This window comes from Musa acuminata, chromosome BXJ2-11 (genome assembly GCF_036884655.1).
Source record: "Musa acuminata AAA Group cultivar baxijiao chromosome BXJ2-11, Cavendish_Baxijiao_AAA, whole genome shotgun sequence".
In the NCBI taxonomy this organism is placed as follows: domain Eukaryota; kingdom Viridiplantae; phylum Streptophyta; class Magnoliopsida; order Zingiberales; family Musaceae; genus Musa; species Musa acuminata.
This window is the reverse complement of record NC_088348.1, coordinates 3,263,021-3,285,221: the sequence shown is the minus strand read 5'-3', so window position 1 is coordinate 3,285,221 and position 22,201 is coordinate 3,263,021. Positions and strand designations below refer to the sequence as shown.

Sequence of the window (22,201 nt, the reverse complement as noted above, 5' to 3'; positions counted from 1 at the left end):
GGGGGTGAGTTAGGTATGATGTTGCTGCACTCGTCCTCTCACCACGTCATGATATCGTACGTACGTGATGATACATGGATAGCATCATGTATTGCGCCATTGCCATTTTGCCGATGAAGCTCGTACACATGTCTTATGGACTCGTGTGGAATCTTCATGATGAGTGTTGACCCGATTTATTCTGATACATAACGTGATCCACAAAGCCTTATATATATATATATATATATATATATATATATATATAGAGGGTCAAACGATCGGATCACAAGTTTGATATATATTTTTAGATAAGTATTGTGTAAAAATAATTAATAAAATGAAACTTACTATGTTTTTACAAAAGTATAATGTTTTTTTAAACTCTGCAATCGAATTGGAAAAAAGAATTTCAACTAAAAGGGTTTAAATTAGTTCCACATAATTTTAAAAGAATTGTTCCACATAACTTTAAGCTCATGCAGAATTGTTCGTTTTTAGTGAACTCGTACAATTTTACTCACTCAAAAGACATTCTAAAGATAGATAAATTGATAATATTAAATGGGCTTCAAAAGAATATTATATGGGATGAGTGAATAGTAATCTACTTTGATAATAGTAAATCGATAGATATTTATAATAAACTGGACTTCAAAAGAATATTATATGGGATGGACCATATTTTTCCTCCCGGAGTTGTTATTATATAAGTCTCCATACTGAGTTGGTAGCCATGTGGTGAGCTATGATTGAAGTAAATTCTAATGACTAATTTCAATTGGAATTGATTATAACATGTTAGATCTTAGTCTTTTCTTGTAATTTTCTTATGAAATCATAAATTCCTATATTGAATTTTGATTGATGGGAAAGTTAACCAAATTACTATGCTTATAACATATATAAAAATGATAAATACTTATTTTTATATTAAAAATAAAAAAATTATGACAAGACTATAGTTGTAAATCCATCTTCATTATAGAACAAATTTTAAAAGCTTGTTGAAAAAAAAAATGTAATTGAACAATAAATAAATCGTGACACCAGACTTAAAGAGAATAATAATAATAATAATAATAATAATAATAATAATAATAATAATAATAATAATAATAATAATAATAATAATAATAATAATAATAATAATGAGCAAAAGAGATGATGGCAACAAAAACTTAAGGGGTTGCATAATGCATATTTGAAGAATATATTCATTATTTTTCCAAATAAAATAAATATCCTAAAAAAATAAAAAAAATAGTAATAATATAAAAATATTATAGTTGATACAGAAAAAAAATCCAAATTAGACATAAAAGAATATTCTAAATTCCTTTCATATAATAAAAAAAGTATTTATGAAGGGTTAATTATGTTTTTTTTTTTGAAGTGCAACATAAGTATAGGCACACAGTTGTTAATAATTGATAATTCTATACATTAAATCCTTGTTATCTTTTATGCACCATTTAATATTATGTCGGTTCTAAATTATTCAAGTCTGGATAATGATTCAGATATTTAAGATTTTATAAATATATTAGTGCATCATTGTACTATTGATAAGTTTTAGATCTGCTGAATCCAGTGTTTTTAAAGAAATACATCATTAATATGTAAGAGATATAAATGTTCCACAAAACTCTCATAAATCATCTGTAACAACAAAACCAAAGTTAATAATGATTAAAGTTACAGATTTACTATATACCGTGGAACAAAATACATAAAAGCAAATTACATTCTGAAAAATAAGACAAAGTAACTTTAGAAGATGATAAAGGATAAAACATATAGGAATAACGATAGGTCATATTATTCTATTATTTACCCTTGTGCTGTATAAACAAACAGTACTTTGTTTTACGAAAAAGTATAGTGTCTTTTTAATCCTCAAATTGGCAAAAGGAATTTCAACTTAAAGGTTCAAATTGGTTCCATGTAATTTTAAAATTATTTATTGTACGTAAACTCATATGATCTGATCTCTTAAGAATGAGTCTCAAAAAAATATTCTAAGGATAGATGATAATACTGGGGGCTTATAAGGTCTTATTTTTTTTATTTCTTAATCGATGTAAGATTAAATATTTTTTATCAATGTCCGTGATCTCTTAATTTAATACCAAAATGATAGGATTGATTATGAGTGACATCTTTATTAGCCTAATTGGGACTCAAACGACATGTGTAGAAGCCCAAAGATTGTTAGGAGGATAATACTAAGAATTATTTGATCCCTTCGACACTCAAGTTAAGATCGAAGTAGAAAAGGAAATCACAAGCGATTGAAAGTCAATGCATGTTTCTATAACTTATTGAGAGTCGGATGATACATGTAATCATTCTATGTATTCATTACGATCTCAATCTAATGATTATCTATCGCATTATAAAAAATATCCTCCAAGTGTCAACATGGGGATCTTATAACTTAAAACTTGATCGGATCCTTTAAACTTCTATTAATTCTCAATATCAAGGAGACTCGTTGGATACTTCCTAATGTAATCTTTTGCAAGGTCTTGGACTCAATCTCCTAGCGTCCTGAGACCTCAAGTAGAGATGGACCTAGAAGTAATCTTTATTAGCTTTGGATCTCATCCACATATTAACCAATCGATTGAACATGCGTCGTTGCTTATGTGATTGAGATACAAAATTTGTCGGCTAAGGGTTCAAAGGAAATTTTTTTTCCAAATTTTTAATTTTTTTTTATGTATACGTTAGTTTTTCCTTCACTGTAATAAATTTCCTAATAAGTCACTAATATGTGTGAGATATAATGTCCCACAAAATTTGCCTAAATAATCTGTGACAGCAAAACAAAAGTTAATAAAGACTAATGTTACATATTATTACATACAATGTCAACAAATAGAAAACACACTAAAATGAACATCCATTAATTTTTATATAGAACACGACGTACAAGACCAAGTTTACAGAGAAGCAAATTACATTTTGAAAATAAGATAAAATAAACTTAAAAGAAGACAAATATTAAACCATATACGAACAACGATAGGTCATATTATCCTATCGGAATTTTATTGACCTTGTCGCTATATAAACAAACAGGACTAAATTTACAATAAGAAAAACTCCTAAAAGAATTATTATCAACACGCCCACCACAATCTTCGTGCAGATGGCAACGGTCCTTCTGGGGCCTCCCTGGCTTTCTCCTTTTCCATCTTTCTTCTTCCAGCATCCACCTTTGCGCAACAACCACCTGATCGCTCTAAAGCACACCCAAACCATGAAGAGACTGAGGATTCCGAACCAACTCAGGAGAAGGATGGTAGTGTAGGGCGGATAGAAAAATATTCGCATAATGGCGGTCGAGAATGCTAATGCCGTCGAGAACACCGCCAGCCATAGAATCCACTTTAGGATTCCCATCACCATTTTCGTCTTTCTGGGCACACAACATATTAACAAGAGGATGATGCTCAAGGATGCAAACAACCCGAACATGTCGAACAACAGGAATAACTTGAGACCATGATTTAGAACTGCCTCCCCTTCTCTTGAACTCCCATCAAAATTGACTTCTGTATTGGGGGGAGTCGGCCCACCATCATCTTTCTGCTTAAACCCACCAGGGGGGTTTAGCCCAGCTTGGAATGTGACGGTGGCGATCAACGTCGCCACCAACATTAGTGTTGCTGGTTTGTTGTTGTACCTTTCTTTAAGTTCAGACAATACTTTTCGGGGGCTGCGGTCATTCTTAGAAGGTCGAGCCTGGCGTCGGAAGGGGTTCCAACGATTTGGTCGGCTTCTGTGTGACGCGACAGTTGCAGAGGCTCTGGCATCACTCGGTGACGATTTCGGCTGAGTCTTCCCTTCTTCTGCGGCGGTTCTTCCACCTGCTGCCCGAATCAGTTCTCCCAACAATAGATCTCCATGTTGGAAGGGTGAATCCAGTAGCATATCAAGGACGGTGTCGCCTCTCATGTTTGTGGCGTTAACTTCGATACCTCGCCTTCCCAGAAGCAACTTCACGGTCTGCATTCATTCGAGATATGTGTCAGAATTAACGTGGCACACATGACTTTTGATTCATATGATATTAAAGATCGTATCTATTAACGATAAAAGATGTAATTCTCGGATAGATGTGTCTTCCTAATGAATATATATTAATTTCAAATTAATATTTGGATGAAAGACATCTTTTGTCACTATAAATTTTGGAACATGATCCTCTCTTTTCATCCATAGCATATGTCAAAACAAGGGAAACTAGAATTATGTCAAGGTATTTTTTTTCAATTAAAGTTGATTTTCTTTAAAAAAAACATTAAATCTAAAGATCATGAGATTTATGTTGTGCACAATGATGTTTTAGTTGTGCAAGAATTAAACTATTTAGATATGGTATCAGAGTCATGATTTAATATTTATAACTTTTATTTTTGAATTTGTTTATCTTATTATCGTATCAAATTATGTTTTTATTATTTAATATTTATAATCTAAGAGGTATAGATTTTATTCTCAGAATTGTAAAATAAGTGAGAGTGGTGAATCACGAAATACAATTATTTAAAAAATTCAAATAGAGGTAGCTTTACTAGTAACTTCAATGTTGTTGTTCCCCCAAACTGTTAAACAATTTGATAATGTTCAAGAGCAATAAATAAATAAATGATCAACCATTCCATGATGAAATAAACATCAATCGAACTATAACAAGTCAATCACAAATAATAATATTAAGAATATCTCAAAATAAAGAAGATCTATTATTTCTAATAATTATGTGGTCTATTTACCAGAGTCAAAAGTGACTTAGTTATATTTGATGGTCCAGTTTTATTTTCATAGGCCATTGAAACTATAATTTCTAAAAAATTAGGTTAATGCAAGAATTAAAATCTATGAATGAAAATCAAGTTTGAGACCTTTGAGGAATTACTTGAAGGATGTAAAAATGTCGATTATTAATAGGTCTTTAGGATCAAATTTTACTTGAATGATAATATATACCTGGTCAGATTTGGTGCTAAAGGTTTCACTCAAAAAGATAGCATTGATTATATAAAAATATTTTATTTAATCTTCAGAAAAGATTTTTTCAAAATTTTTATGATCTTAGCTTGTTATAACTTAGAGTTACACCAAATAGATATGAAAAAAGATGTTTCTAAATGAGAACTTGGAGAAAGAAATTTACATCTACCAACCTAAAGGCTTTCCAATTAAAGGGAAGAAACACATGATATATAAACTTAAGAATTAATATATGAAATTATACAAACTTCTGGACAATGATATCTTAAATATAAAAAATTCTTTATATTTATGAAAATACTATTGATCTATGTACATATATGAAGGTCGGTGGGAGTAAGTTTATTTTTTGGATTGTAAATGATGATGATATTTTGCTTGCTTGCTGGTAATGATCTTGGTTTATTATATGAAATAAAAAATATCTTTCTAAGAACTTTAAATTAAAAAATATGGGAGTGGCAACTCATGTGATAGGAATTAAAATATTTTAAGATCGATCATAAGGATTATTGGGATTATCTCAGAAAAAATATATTAATAAAATTTTAAAAAATTTAAGAAAAAATTATTTAGGAGGAATTATTCCAATTTGGAAAGGGGATAAATTTACTTTATGCAATGTTCAAAGAATAAATTTGTATTAGGTCAAACATCAGTTTTGCTATTGGAATATTGGGCAGATATCAACGTAATTCTAGATTTGACTATTGAAAAGCTATAAAGAAAATTCTAAGATACTTATATACTCGCTTATAGGAGATCAAATAATCTCAAAGTAATTGGATGTTTAGATTCAGATTTTGCTTAGATGTGATGATATAAAAAAATAATACTTTGACTATTTGTTCCTTTTAGTTGAGGAGCAATTTGGTGGATGAGGGCAAAGCGGTCCATCATTCCTACATTCATTATAGAAGTTGAGTTTGTGATATTCTTTAAGGCTACAATTCAAAAGCTCAAATCTAGTTTTCATAATTTACTCTTAAAAAAAATTAAAATTTTATTATGATAATTTTGTAATATTATTCTTCTTTAAAAATGAGTGCTATAAGGGTGCTAAACATATGAAAATGGAATATTTAGCAGTGAAAAAAAAAAGCTTAGAAACAAACAATATTAATTGAACATATTAGCATTGCCCTTATGATTACAGATCGAAAAGATTATCACCCAAGATATTTATTGAACATGTTAAAAGAATAAGCACTATTAGACATCATTATTAATATTATGTCATATTCATAAATGATTATTTAATATGATATTTTCATCGAGAACTTATTTCAAATAAAGGGGGTAAGGGAGAAAAACTAGAATTCTATTTATCTGAGTTGATTTTTAGGATATTTTAATTTCTCAAATGATATCCAATTTATCAATGGATCAATATATGTTTTTAAATTATTATTATTTAATTATTAAATCTAAATATTATGAGATTTATGTTATACTATGATGTTTTATTTGTGTCTGAATTTAATATGAACATGAAGCTCCTTACTATTTCCATTTGCTTTTCGTGAATGAAATGCAAAATACTTAATATCTTTTTGCCATGAGAAGGCTGTGTCTCAAGATGTACGGGATGCATAAACACCTGGTGAAAAGAAGAAGACAAATTCATTTCCTCTACTTGGGATCAGGAATACCTACTTGGAGCTGTTTTCTGGCCACAGCAAGGTGCAGGACGGTGTTGCCTTTCGCATCTCCAGAGTTGAGTAGCTCATCGTTCTCATCCGTTCTGTTCAGCAAGAACTGCACGGTCTCGAAGCTGTTTGATTTCACAGTAAGATGAAGGATGGAATCACCTTGCGATGTCACAGCTCGCGAGGACTCCGGGCACGCATCCAGTAACACAGTCAAAGCATCAAGCTTGCCTCGTAAGGCTGCAGTGTGGGCGGGCATGAAGCCATCGTTGTCGGTCGCCAAGCAGAGATTGGCAGCGGCTGCGTACTGCAGCAGTTCGTTCACCACGGATAAGTGGCTTTGGGCAGCGGCCAGGTGCAATGCGGAAAGGCCTTCGCGGTTGTGGCCATGCGCGAGCTCCGGGTTTACGGCGAGGATCTCCCGGACCAGGTCGGAGTGGCCGAGGGATGCAGCGATGTGGAGGGGGCTGTCCGACAGGTGAGCCACGGCGATGGCTTGCCTGTGGAGCAGGAGCCGGTCTTCTTGTAGCAAACGTCGCAACAAAGTGAGGTCTCCCGCATAAGCTGCTTCCTCTAGTCTCGGATCCATGCTGAGTTACTCTCTCTCTCTCTCTCTCTGTGTCTCGATTTGGTCACAAACAACTCGAAGTTAGGACGCCTATATATATGCTAAAAATGTCGAATGATTCCTCCCGGTCGGTCTTCTTGGTCCTGTCTCCATCAAGACGCCAGCCTTGTTGAAGAAGTCGTCTCCAAAACGTATGTTGCTCCCTCTAGTCATGCATCCCATTGGTCTGGACTTCGTAGAATACTTTTTCTCAGCTTGCTTTTCTCGTTCGCCGAAACTACGTAGAGAATGAAGCGAGACCGGGACAGTCGATGTGCGGTATTTGTGTTTGAGAATGTTGATGAAACATGATGGACTTATGATATAGCTTTTCGTAAACTTTTCTTCACGTAGAAAATAACAGATACGACCTGTCTACTATTTGATACGACCGATCCATATGACGATGTGTCCCCTAATATCCATCAGAAACTCGAGTAAAGGTCAGGATAAAATTAATAAATTATATAATTCTATCGCATTAAGTAAGATATATTATAGTTTTTAATTATAATTATTGATCAATAAAAAAGTTTTGATTATTCTAAAATTTCTTAGGAGCTTATTTTGATGAGAGGGAGTCTTCTAATTACAATAATATCTTCCTAAAACCTATCTTCACTTAAATTTTTAATTAGTTTCAGCGAAACAGACCCTATATTTCCATCTGGCTGATGATACAACAGGAGGGAGGGAGGTATGGATGAATGAAAACAAGCTTGCAGATAAAACGACGCTAGAACACCTATATATGGAGGCTTGTGATTGGAACAGTTCCTACTTCTTGTACAGCCTGTCCTCACCAGACGCCGATGACACGACTTCTTGGTCAACGAGCTCACAGTGGCCACTGCAGTCCCGTTTAAATATCTTATCCCAAGGAATCGATGCGTTGGAACGCAGCGAGGGAGACGAAAGCCGAACGGCGAGTGGGATAGCAACAACGTGCGCAATTGTACGGAGAAAAATCGGATGGATGTTTTTGCCGAAGTCATCATTTCATCGGATTGGATGCGGTGCTCACGGGACTGCATGCTGAACGCTTTAACCTGACATCACCTTGGTGTCCTGTCCGGCTGATCAACTTCTTCAAACCTAACAGCGAGACTCGTGGGTCTCCATACCATTATCCCGGTCGTCGGTTTCCTACAAGTTGTCCGGTTTAAATATTTTGATCGCTTTCTCGATCTCGTAGCTCATGACGATGCAAATTTTGTTTTTTTCTCGTCTTCGTTGGACGACTTTGACCTCTTCGGATTTTGCAGCTTTAGCTGATCTAATATAATCTTCTTTACTTTTCAAAAGAACAAAAAAAAATCATCCACGCTTTGGGACAAGCCGACATGGCTCCATCATCACTTTCCAAGTAGTTTCAGCGAAAGAAAGAAAGATGGGAGCGGAACAAAAAATCTACACAGGACGTCTCCATTTCAATGATCCGCTGAAGAAATGTTTATCGATATATTAGCAGTCGAAATCTTTCATATATTGATATTCTGATAGCACGAGTTTTTCATCCATTAAATCTATTTACCTTTTGATTCTCAACACAGACTTACTCTTCTCCGGTGGGGATTGGTGGTGTCATTTGTGATATCTCCTAGTGATTCACTGAATCAAAACTTTTTCCTGAAAATTGTTGCTTCACCACTTTCCCACAGAAAGACTTGTCACACTTGGTTTCTCTACTTCCAATTTGTATATTTTCTGTCTTATAGTTGTTTTTCTTTGGAAAGCTATCAAAATCAAACTTCTTTTCCTCTTTTCCTCCTTCAGATTGGATCTTTAAGCTTAAAACTCAAAGCTTCTTCTAATACTATCTTTCTTAGGATAATTTATTATTATTATTATTATAGGATCATTCTAAAGTCTCTAAGAAACGATCTCTTGAACCGGGATAACTCTTTCAATCTAGGTGGCTAAAATTGAACTGTGATAACTCTTTCAATCAATATGACAAGGAGGGTACTAGTTTTTTGCATTTTGAATACTAGTGGTGTTCTTTTTGCTAGTTGCATATATTCATCGTAGCCTTTCTAAAATCTTATTCGATGTTTCAGTCGTATTCATATTGAAATTGATTTTAAGTACTTTGTTGACATCTAAGTGACACATCCCAATTTCCTTTAAGCATCCTCCCTTTATTGTTAAGACGTTTTAACTCTTTCTTGATATCATAAATATAACAGAGTTGCCAATTGACTAGCAAACTATGCTAAAGTGCATTAGCTCTCAGAACTTGTCTTGATTATTAACTCATACATAGGGGTCTTATGACTTTTGTACCCATGCTATCTAATAAATAATTTTGTTTCTTTCTCTCAAAATATGTATGTTAGGATTGATGTTGAGTTGCAAATTTTGTAATCCTCGTTTAATGATAATATGTTAATTGAGAAGAAACTTGAATCGTAAGTTTGCTGGGTCAACAAGAATCTTGATCATTTAGGAAGAAGGATTTCTTGCAAATATCGAGTGCAACTTTTAGTACTTTGTGTCTTCTGAAAGTTGATTTTTTTTTTTCCTTCTCTAAGCTCTTAGATGTGTAAGTAGTCAAGGTGTGTTTCGAAAGAACAACGAGCTCGGGATGAAATATCCTCGTCCTGATAAATTATTATTATTATTATATAATCTAATTATTTTTAATTTATTGATAGTATAGGGCTATTAATCTATCTATAAACATAAATTTTCTTTTTAAAATTTCATCCTATATAAATAGAGAAAAATAAATGAATAAACATTATGATAATCTAGTTAATGATCAAATCTAATTATACAATCAATACTATATATGATACGAGAGACATGACATGTAGGCAATCACCGATACATCACTCCCATCAAGCCAATACTCCACTCTTATTTGGTTGATATGTCTCGAAGGATTTGATCTGGTAGCATGACACTGACAAGGTTTTTTATATGTGTGGGCTCGAATCATCTAATCGATATATCAATTCGGAACGATCCTATAAGATCAGTTATATAGCATTATAATTGCTTGTTTTGAGAAAGAAAAACTACACACGTAGAGAAAAATTATAATAATATCTTAATTCAAAAAAAAGAAGAGAAAAAGAAGAAAAAAGATTACTCTCCTTCGTTTTGGAAAAAGCTTTGGTGCATGAGTGCATCATATGGCATAGGTCCCATGACTTGCAAAAATGAGCAAGTCAAAAAGCAGCTACCATTAATTGAAATCAATGAAGAGGCATCTAACTTTAGGAAATGTGAATTATTAATCATAATTAAAAGAATCCAGGGAAACCACATGATAGATAGTTGGTCAGTGGTCCAACTTCCTATTCTAGATGTTCCTACTCATGTCCTTGCATGAATATAGATAATGACCAATAGCTTGTTGTGCCAAATTGGTCTTGTAAGTCCTCACTGTGGCTTTCTATCTAACATCACAAAGTTCTAATCTTTTCTTTCCCAAAAGTCGATGCATGATGGCAACGAAAATGAAAGATGGGAGTCAATAGGCTAAGAACAAAAAGCATTGTCATGTTACTATGGATTGCAACGTAAAACATTCATCCGATCATCTAGAATTCGAGCTATCAATTTCTTTTTGCTTCTTTCTCTTATCTTAGATATTTAAAGATGTATGTTAAGTATGGAAGGACTCTATTAAATATATTTTCAACATTAGTCTTTTGAGGATATGAAATCTAAATTAGTTATGAAGTTTTCATAGCCCCATAGTCTCTCAATGTTAGTCTTCGCTTGTATTGCATAAGAAGGTTTCAAAGTTATAAGAAGAATATAAAGTTTGACTCGAAGAAGAAACATTTTTAAGTGAATCAAATGATGAAGCTCGAAGAATGTATTATTGCAATATTAGGTTAGATTTCAGAGTTTCAAGGAGTATATAAAGTTTGGATAAAGAAGAAATATTTTTAAGCGACTGAAACGATGAAGCTCAAAGGATGTATTATTGCATTATTAGCTTATAAAACACCTTGATTCGATCTAATTAGTTGGGTACGGAGACTAAATATCTAATTTACGTATGAGTCATTATCCAACTAGAGTCTTACGACCTATGTCACCATGATTCGGTGGCTCTTTACGTCATCCAAATCTTTTATTGTAGATGCATGTCTCATTCCCTCGTTTCTCAAATTTTTTATTGTAGATGCATGTCTCATTCCCTCGCTGCTCAAATTTTTTATTGTAGATGCATGTCTCATTCCCTCGTTGCTCAAATTTTTTATTGTAGATGCATGTCTCATTCCCTCGTTGCTCAAATTTTTTTATTGTAGATGCATGTCTCATTCCCTCGTTGCTCTATCATCCATTCAAGTTCATGCATGCTGAGTCAGAGCCCTTCACATGAGGCCAACAATTAACAATGACTTGCACGAAGTCTATTCGAAGACTTTGACCTTAAGAGATATTGATTCAAGGTTGCATGAGAGGCAAAAAGATTATCCTAATATTTGATTTGGATTAGTTTCTAACCTAACTAAAATAACGTATTATCTTATGATTGCAAAGAAAGATACAAAACAATGCATATGCTTGTGGCCTGATCACTTTAATATCTTAATTACCTTAGCTTAGTGACTTTTAGTGGACTTGTCGTTAGGATTCCTAACATGGAACTATTAGGGGTGCCACTTTTAAATGCTAAATATTATTCTACGTCAAGTGCGATCGGACCATAGGCATCATCTTTCGCAAAGGAGGATATATTTATGGGAAAAAACTCAAGCTTATACTTTTTATATTTTCAATTTTTCCTCCATTCTATTTTTTTACAATAGTATTTTTTAAAATATTATGACATTAAAATATATGAGTTTGATTGTGAATATATAATCTTCCGGTTAAGAGTCAAAATCTTTATAAATCAAGTTCTCTGAGTCATTTAATAAAATATATTAAAATATAATATAGGAATAAAGATATGATCGATACTTTAGCATCGTGTGGATGATACCTCAATATATAATTAACACCTATTTAACACTTAAGGTTAAAACGGTTGACACATTCAAAAAACCTTTGTGTCATATGCATGATTCTTCGACATCGAATGGATGAGTCGGTGGAACGAATTGTGATCATGCTTGAGAGAAAAAGACAACTAAAAGAATGACTCTAATGATTGTTTGCTTATTTGATGATCAATATATAAAAAGATAAAATTGGGCGCCTCATCCAATCCCTTCGATACTCAAATTAAGATTAAAATAAAAAGTGAAATCATAAGTAAATAGTAATTGATAATTATAATAGTAAATTGAAGAACCTTTATAGCAAGCCTTTTTTTTGTGGGACTTGGGTGTCTATCATATGACATAGGTTTGCTCTTCATGCTGAGCTAATAGTCATGTGATATATGAATGAGGTGGGTTCTCCCTACTAATTTCACTTGAAATTGACGATAACTTGTAATTTTATTATGAAATTATAAATTTGTATATTGAATTTTGATTTTTGGGGAATTTAACCATATTACTATACATATAACATATATAAAAGTAATAAATACTTATTTTTATAATAATAATAATAATAATAATAATCAACTTATGACATGTCTATAGTTGTAAATCCATCTTCATCATAGAACAAATTTTAAAAGCTTGACGAAAAGGGAAAAAAATAAATGTCATTGAACAATAAATTGTGACATCATACTTTAAAAGAATAATAATAATAATAATAATAATAATAATAATAATAATAATAACCACCGAAAGAGTTGATGACAATAAAAACATGTAGCAGAGGGGTTGCATAATACATATTTGAAGAATACATTCATTATTTTTCCAAATAAAATAAATATCCTAAAAAAATTAAATAAAAATAGTAATAATATAAAAATATTATAGTTGATACAGAAAAAAAAATCCAAATTAGACATAAAAGATATTCTAAAGTCCTTTTATATAATAAAAAAAAAGTATTTATGAAGGATTAATTATGTTTCTTTTTTGAAGTGCAACATAAGTATAGGCACACAGTTGTTAATAATTGATAATTCTATACATTAAATCCTTGTTATCTTTTATGCACCATTTAATATTATGTCGGTTCTAAATTATTCTAGTATGGATAATGATTCAGATATTTAAGATTTTATAAATATATTAGTGCATCATTGTACTATTGATAAGTTTTAGATCTGCTGAATCCAGTGTTTTTAAATAAATACATCATTAATATGTAAGAGATATAATGTTCCACAAAACTCTCATAAATCATCTGTAACAACAAAACCAAAGTTACTAATGATTAAAGCAAATTACATTCTGAAAATAAGATAAAGTAACTTTAAAAGATGATAAAGGATAAACCATATAAGAATAATGATAGGTCATATTATTCTATTTTGACCTACTCAATATATAAATAAGCACTAAATAATTTACAAAAGAAAATACTCCTAAAAGAATTATTATCAACACGCCCACCAAAATCTTCGTGCAGATGGCAACGGCCCTTGTGGGGCCTCCATGGCTTTCTCCTTCTCCATCTTTCTTCTTCCAGCATCCACCTTTACGCAACAAGCACCTGATCGCTCTAAAGCACACCCAAACCATGAAGAGACTGAGAATTCCGAACCAACTCATGAGAAGGATGACAGTGTCGAGCTGATAGGAAAATATTCGCACAATGGCGGTCGAGAATGCTAATGCCGTCGAGAACACCGCCAGCCATAGAATCCACTTTAGGATTCCCATCGCCATTTTAGTCCGTCTGGGCACACAACATATCAACAAGAGGATGATGCTCAAGGATGCAAACAACCCGAACATGTCGAACAGCAGGAATAACTTGAGACCATATTTTAGAACCGCCTCTCCTTCACTTGAACTCTCATGAAAATTGACTTTTGTATTGGGGGGAGTCGGCCCATCATCATCTTTCTGCTTAAACCCACCAGGGGGGTTTAGCCCAGCTTGGAATGTGATGGTGGCGATCAACGTCGCCACCAACATTAGTGTTGCTGGATTGTTGTTGTACCTTTCTTTAAGTTCAGACAATACTTTTCGGGGGCTGCGGTTATCCTTAGAAGGTCGAGCCTGGCGTCGGAAGGGGTTCCAACGATTTGGTCGGCTTCTGTGTGACGCGATAGTGGCAGAGGCTCTGGCATCACTCGGTGACGATTTCGGTTGAGTCTTCCCTTCTTCTGCGGCGGTTCTTCCACCTGCTGCCGGAATCAGTTCTCCCAACAATAGATCTCCATGTTGGAAGGGTGAATCCAGTAGCATATGAAGGACGGTATCGCCTCTCATGTTTGTGGCGTTAACTTCGATACCTCGCCTTCCCAGAAGCAACTTCACGATCTGCATTCATTCGAGCTATGTGTCAGAATTAACGTGGCACACATGACTTTTGATTCTTATGATATTAAAGATCGTATCTATTAACGATAAAAGATGCAATTCTCGGATAGATGTCTCTTCCTAATTAATATATATTAATTTCAAATTAATATTTTGATGAAAGACATCTTTTGTCACTATAAATTTTGGAACATGATCCTCTCTTTTCATCCATAGCATATGTCAAAACAAGGGAAACTAGAATTATGTCAAGGTATTTTTTTTCAATTAAAGTTGATTTTATTAAAAAAACATTAAATCTAAAGATCATGAGATTTATGTTGTGCACAATGATGTTTTAGTTGTGCAAGAATTAAACTATTTAAGAATTAAACTATTTAGATATGGTATCATAGTCATGATTTAATATTTATAACTTTTATTTTTGAATTTGTTTATCTTATTATCGTATCAAATTATGTTTTTATTATTTAATATTTATAATCTAAGAGGTATAGATTTTATTCTCAGAATTGTAAAATAAGTGAGAGTGGTGACTCACGAAATACAATTATTTAAAAAATTCAAATAGAGGTAGCTTTACTAGTAACTTCAATGTTGTTGTTCCCCCAAACCGTTAAACAATTTGATAATGTTCAAGAGCAATAAATAAATAAATGATCAACCATTCCATGATGAAATAAACATCAATCAGTCTATAACAAGTCAATCACAAATAATAATATTAAGAATATCTCAAAATAAAGGAGATCTATTATTTCTAATAATTATGTGGTCTATTTACCATAGTCAAAAGTGACTTAGTTATATATGATGGTCCAGTTTTATTTTATAGGCCATTGAAACTATAATTTCTAAAAAAATAGGTTAATGCAAGAATTAAAATCTTTGAATGAAAATCAAGTTTGAGACCTTTGATGAATTACTTGAATGATGTAAAAAAGTCAATTATTAATAGGTTTTTAAGATCAAATTGTACTTGAATGATAATATATACCGGGTCATGTGCTAAAGGTTTCACTCAAAAAGATAGCATTGATTATATAAAAAAATATTTTATTTAATTTTCAGAAAAGATTTTTTCAAACTTTTTATGATCTTAGCTTGTTATAACTTAGAGTTACACCAAATAGATATGAAAAAAGATGTTTCTAAATGAGAACTTGGAGAAAGAAATTTACATCTACCAACCTAAAGGCTTTCCAATTAAAGGGAAGAAACACATGATATATAAACTTAAGAAATCAATATATGAAATTATACAAACTTCTCGACACTGATATCTTAAATACAAAAAATTCTTTACATTTATGAAAATACTATTGATCTATATACATATACGAAGGTTGGTGGGAGCAAGTTACTATGGATCTTGGTTTATTATATGAAATAAAAAATATCTTTCTAAAAACTTTGAATTAAAAAATATGAGAGAGGCAACCCATGTGATAGGAATTAAAATATTTTAAGATCAATCATAAGGATTATTAGGATTATCTCATAAAAAAAATATTAATAAAACTTTTAAAAAGTAAAAAAAATTATTTAGGAGGTATTATTCCAATTTGGAAAGGGGGTAAATTTATCTTATGCAATGTTCAAAGAATGAATTGGAACAAATGAAAAGAATTCCTTATGTATCTATCCTGGAAAGTTAAATGCATGCCTAAATTTGTATTAGGCCATACATCAGTTTTGCTATTGGAATATTGGGCAGATATCAACGTAATTCTAGATTTGACTATTAAAAAGCTATAAAGAAAGTTATAAGATATTTATGAGGAATGAAGGATTATATACTCGCTCATAGGAGATCAAATAATCTCGAAGTAATTGGATGTTTAGATTCAGATTTTGCTAGATGTGTTGATATAAAAAAAATAACACTTGACTATTTGTTCCTTTTAGTTGAGGAGCAATTTTGTGGATGAGGGCAAAATAAAAGCAGTCCATCATTGCTACATTCATCATAGAAGTTTAGTTTGTGACATGTTTGAAGGCTACAATTCAAAAGCTCAAATCTCGTTTTCATGATTTACTCTTTAAAAAAATTTAAAACTTTATTATGATAATTTTGTAATAGTATTCTTCTTTAAAAGTGAGTGCTATAAAGGTGATAAATATATGAAAATGGAATATTTAGCGGTGAAAAAAGAAAGTTTAGAAATAAATAATATTAATTGAATATATTAGCATTGTCCTTATGATTACAGATCCATTAACGAAAGGATTATCACCCAAGATATTTATTGAACATGTTAAAAGAATAAGCACTATTAGACATCATTATTAATATTATGTCATATTCATAAATAATTATTTAATATGATATTTTCATCGAGAACTTATTTCAAATAAAGGGGGTAATGGAGAAAAACCAGAATTCTGTTTATCTAAGTTATTTTTTAGGAGATTTAAATTTCTAAAATTATTAAATCTAAATATTATGAGATTTATGTTGTACTATGATGATGTTTTATTTGTGTCTGAAGTTAATTTGAACATGTAGCTCCTTACTATTTCCATTTGCTTTTCGTGAATGAAATGCAAAATACTTGTATCTTTTTGCTATGACAAGGCTGTGTCTCAAGATGTACGGGATGCCTTCGGGATCAGGAATACCTACCTGGAGCTGTTTTCTGGCCACAGCAAGGTGCAGGACGGTGTTGCCTTTCGCATCTCCGGAGTTGAGCAGCTCATCGTTTTCATCTGTTCTGTTCAGCAAGAACTGCACGGTCTCGAAGCTGTTTGATTTCACAGTAAGATGAAAGATGGAGTCACCTTGCGATGTCACAGCTCGCGCGGACTCCGGGCACGCATCCAGTAACACAGTCAATACATCAAGCCTGCCTCGTAAGGCTGCAGTGTGGGCCGGCATGAAGCCATCGTTGTCGGTCGCCAAGCAGAGATTGGCAGCGGCTGCGTACTGCAGCAGCTCGTTCACCACGGATAAGTGGCCTTGGGCAGCGGCCAGGTGCAAGGCGGAAAGGCCTTCGCGGTTGCGGCCATGCGCGAGCTCCGGGTTTACGGTGAGGATCTCCCGGACCAGGTCGGAGTGGCCGAGCGATGCAGCGATGTGGAGGGGGCTGTCCGACAGGTGAGCCGCGGCGATGGCTTGCCTGTGGAGCAGGAGCCGGTCTTCTTGTAGCAAACGCCGCAACAAAGTGAGGTCTCCCGCATAAGCTGCTTCCTCTAGTCTCGGATCCATGCTTAGTTACGCGCACACACACACACACTCTCTCGATTTGGTCACAAACAACTCGAAGTTAGGACGCCTATATATAGGCTAAAAATCTCTAACGATTCCTCCCGCTCGGTCTTCTTGGTCCTGTCTCCATCAAGACACCGGCCCCAAAACGTAAGTTGCTTCCTTCCCATTAGTCTCTGTTAGTTTGGCAAGTCCCATAGTCCCACATCGGGAAAATCAGACAAGAAAACGTGCTTACGATTTGGGTTTTTCTTGTTTAGTAAGCTGAAGGTGTTTTATGGCCTAGGAATATCTTCCTAAGACATTTGCAAGTGTCCCACTTTTATAGTAGTAATTTGCTCCTCTTTCGTCCGTGGATGTAGGTCAATTGACCGAACCACGTATATCTGGTTCTGGTGTTCTTGTCTCGCTTTTATTCTTTCCATTTTATTGTCGCACAATAACAAAGATTGTTATCGAGAAATTCGACAGAAATGTCAACTTTGTGGCAACTCAAGATAGAGGCCATTCTGGTTCAAGACGGAGTTGATTTGGCATTTCAGGGTGCTGAGAACATTCCTGGATAAGAAAGCCCGATCTAGCATCATTCTAAATCTCTCTGACGAGGTTTTACGGGAGGTAGCTACGGAGACTACGGCTAAGAGCATGTAAGCCTTGTACATAAAGAAGACAGTGGAGAATCGTCTCTACTTGAAGCAGAGTCTATATATGCTTCGGATGACTGAAGGTACATCTATACTCTCACATCTTGATAAGTTTGATTCTTTGGTTATGGATTTGGAGAATATAGATACAAAAATTGATGATGAGGATAAAGCTTTGTTACTCTTGTGTTCTCTTCTCCAATCTTTTAAGCATTTTCATGATACTTTGATTTATGGAAAAGAAATAGTTTTGTATCAAGAAATTAAATCTGCACTGAAATCTAAGGAGCAGATAGACAGGAATATCACTGGGGTAAGTAGAGAGAATCGGGTTTAGGGTCTGGTTGTTAGGGGGAGAATGGATAAAAGAGAATTTGACACTAGTAGATCTAAATCTAGATCTAAATCCAGACAGAGAAATTTGGAATGCAGATATTGTCATAAAATGGGGCACATTAAATCTGATTGTTTTAAATTGAAAAATAAATTAAAGCAAAAGGGAAAACTTGTTGAGAAAACTATTGAGTCTGCTGAAGTTAGTGTAGCAACTGATGAGAATGTTGGAAATATTTTTTCTGCTATTGATGACAGGACGATGTCTAAAAATGAATGGATTTTAAATTCGGGTTGTTCTTATCACATGTGTCCCAATAGGGATTTGTTTTCCACATATGAATCTTGTAATGGTGGAATTGTTTTGATGGGCAATAATGCCGCATGTGATGTTGTTGGTAGAGGCACAATCCGAATTAAAATGCATGATGGTATTGTGAGGACGCTCACTAATGTTAGACATATTCCTGATTTAAAAAAAAATATCATCTCTTTAGGCACCCTAGAGGCCCTTGGGTGTAAATACACAACTGAATGTGGAGTTATTAAAGTTTCTAGAAATGCTCTTGTTGTTATGAAAGCTTGTAGGTCTGGTAGCTTGTATATTCTGCAGGGAACTACTATCACAGGTTCGGTTGTAGTTTCGTCATCATCATTGTCTGATCCTGACATCACCAAATTATGGCATATGCATTTGGGTCATATGAGCGAAAAAGGTTTGAGCATATTGAGCAAAAGAGGTCTACTTTGCGGACAGAGTACTGGGCTACTTGATTTTTGTGAATACTGCACTTTTGGAAAGCAGAAAAGAGTCAGCTTCACTTCTCCGGCAATTCACAAAATGAAATGTACTCTTGACTATATTCATTCAGACCTTTGGGGTCCAGCTCATGTTCAATCTAAGGGTGGTGCTAGGTATATGTTGACTTTCATTGACGATTATTCCAGGAAAGTTTGGGTTTATTTTTTGAAGCATAAAAGTGATGTTTTTCTAACCTTTAAACAATGGAAGGCTTTAATTGAGAAGCAAATAGGTAAACAGATTAAGCGGCTTCGAACAGATAATGGCATGGAATTTTATGAAGGTGACTTTGAAGAATTCTGCAAAAATGAAGGAATCGTTCGACATCGCACTGTTAGGATGATGCCTCAACAATATAGTGTGGCCGAATGTATGAACAGAACACTCTTGGAGAGAGCAAGGTGTATGATCTCAAATGCAGGGTTGACAAAAAACATTTCGGCAGAGGCGATTAATATGGCCTGTTACGTTGTCAACCGCGCTCCTTCTACAGCACTTGACTTTAAAACTCCAGAGGAAGTTTGGTCAGGTACTCCTGCTGATTACTCTGATTTTAAAATTTTTGGGTGTCCAGCATACATGCATGTAAATGAAGGAAAATTAGAGTCTCGAGCTAAAAAATGTATTATCCTTGGGTATGCTTCTGGGGTGAAAGGATACATATTATGGTGTTCTGATCCCAAATCCCTAAAATTTGTAATCAGTAGAGATGTTACTTTTGATGAATTGTCTTTGTTATCTTCTAAAGAGGATTTTACTAGTTGTACAAATGATAGTGCGCAAAAGCAAGTGGAGCTTGAGATTAGTAGTTCAGATTCCTTTAAGTCGAACTCTTCTACTCAAAGAATGTCAGTAGGTGGTCTCGAGTCTACTGACACAGATGATCCAAAGGAAGAGCAATACTCAATAGCCAAAGATAGACCACGGAGAGATATTCGACCACCACAAAGATATGCAAATTTGGTTGCATATGCTTTGTTTGTTGCAGAAGAGACAAGTGAAGTTGGTGAGCCTACTTCCTACTCATATGCAGTTTCTTGTGATAATTCCGCGAAGTGGTTGATTGTGATGAATGAAGAAATTGAGTCTCTCCATCCGAATAGAACTTGGGATCTTGTGAAGCCGCCTTCGGATAAGAAAATTGTTAGATGCAAATGGGATACTATTACTGAGGGAAAGGTCCTTGTTCAGAAAATTCATACGAAAGACAATCCAGCTGATATGCTTACGAAGCTTGTTCCAGTTTACAAGTTCAAGCAGTGCTTGGACTTGGTTGGTGTTCATTGTTGGTGATTGCCCGTTGGGGCTTTTATGAAAAAGGTGGAGCAAGTTTTGTTGGGACATGCCAAGGTGGAGATTTGTTAGTTTGGCAAGTCCCATAGTCCCACATCGGGAAAATCAGACTTGTTGTCTCGTTTTGGAACTATAAATAAGGGTCTGGGCTTTGAAGTCAGAAGTACCACAGGCAGCACAAGAGGCACCACAAGAAAACGTGCTTACGGTTTGGGTTTTTCTTGTTTAGTAAGCTGAAGGTGTTTTATGGCCTAGGAACATCTTCCTAAGGCATTTGTAAGTGTCCCTCTTTTATAGTAGTAATTTGCTCCTTTTTCGTCCGTGGATGTAGGTCAATTGACCGAACCACGTATATCTGGTGTTCTGGTGTTCTTGTCTCATTTTATTCTTTCCGTTTTATTGTCTTGTTGGGTTGCCAAAATTAACTTGTGGTAAATTTCCTGGGGCTAGCTCTAACAATCTGGACTTGGTAGAATAATTTTCTCAGCTTGCTTTCTCGTTCGCCGAAACTATCGAGAGAATGAAGTGAAGGTGGGACAGTCGATGTGCGGTCTTTGTGTTTGAGAATGTTGATGAAACATGATGGACTTATGATATAGCTTTTCCTAACTTTTCTTCACGTAGAAAATGACAGACACGGCCTGTCTACTATCTGATACGACCGATCCATATGACGATGTGTCCCCTAATATCCACCTACAGAAACCCGAGTAAAGGTCAGGACAAAATTAATAAATTATAGAAGTCTATCGGATTAAGTAAGATACATTATAGTATTTAATTATAATTATTGATCAATAAAAAGTTTTGATTAGTCCAAAATTTCTTAGGAGATTATTTTGATGAGAGGGATGCCACAAACGACGAGGAGCTATCAAGGCAAGCAGATTTAGTGGATGGAAATCATACATATGAAGGGTTAACTAACATTGATTTGATCTGTTGCACAGAACGCTTAGTTCGATTGGAATTCTGCCACTTGTACCATCCAAATAAATATTCACAATAAATGAAAGATTTCGACTGCTAATATATTGATAAACATTGCTTCAGCGGATCCTTGAAATGGAGACGTCCTGTGTAGATTTTTTGTTCCCACTCCCATCTTTCTTTCGCTGAAACTAGTTGGAAAGTGATGATGGAGCGAGCCATTTCGGCTTGTCCCAAAGCGTGGATGACTATTTTTTTCTTTTGAAAAGTAAAGAAGATTATATTAGAATGGTCATGAGCTACGAGTCTCGCTGTTAGGGTTGAAGAAGTTGATAAGCCGGACAGGACACCAAGGTGATGTTAGGTTAACGCGTTCAGCATGCAGCCTCGTAAGCACGGCAGTTGACGTCTGCAAAAACAT

At 34.2% G+C, this 22,201-nt stretch overlaps 2 protein-coding genes across 2 annotated transcripts; both read right to left on the bottom strand.

The window, feature by feature from the left end:
* Nucleotides 1-2,863: 2,863 nt before the first annotated feature.
* On the bottom strand, nucleotides 2,864-7,539 carry LOC135627470 (ankyrin repeat-containing protein BDA1-like). The gene is made up of 2 exons (XM_065133581.1): nucleotides 6,661-7,539; nucleotides 2,864-3,996 (listed from the first exon to the last, which is right to left on the bottom strand). Exons 1-2 carry the CDS (start codon nucleotides 7,240-7,242, stop codon nucleotides 3,025-3,027), a joined length of 1,554 nt encoding a protein of 517 aa, XP_064989653.1. The 5' UTR covers nucleotides 7,243-7,539; the 3' UTR covers nucleotides 2,864-3,024.
* Nucleotides 7,540-17,046: 9,507 nt separating this feature from the next.
* LOC135626292 (ankyrin repeat-containing protein BDA1-like) lies at nucleotides 17,047-17,778 on the bottom strand. Its single transcript, XM_065131495.1, has one exon. It carries the CDS (start codon nucleotides 17,776-17,778, stop codon nucleotides 17,047-17,049), a length of 732 nt encoding a protein of 243 aa, XP_064987567.1.
* Nucleotides 17,779-22,201: the final 4,423 nt, after the last annotated feature.

Bases quoted from the DNA above. Each gene is read 5' to 3' on its own strand.
- LOC135627470 (XM_065133581.1), bottom strand. From the start codon at position 7,242: ATGGATCCGAGACTAGAGGAAGCAGCTTATGCGGGAGACCTCACTTTG. The intron at 3,997-6,660 runs GTAGGTATTCCT...GAATGAATGCAG, and splicing joins TGGCCAGAAAACAGCTCCAA to ACCGTGAAGTTGCTTCTGGG.
- LOC135626292 (XM_065131495.1), bottom strand. From the start codon at position 17,778: ATGGATCCGAGACTAGAGGAAGCAGCTTATGCGGGAGACCTCACTTTG.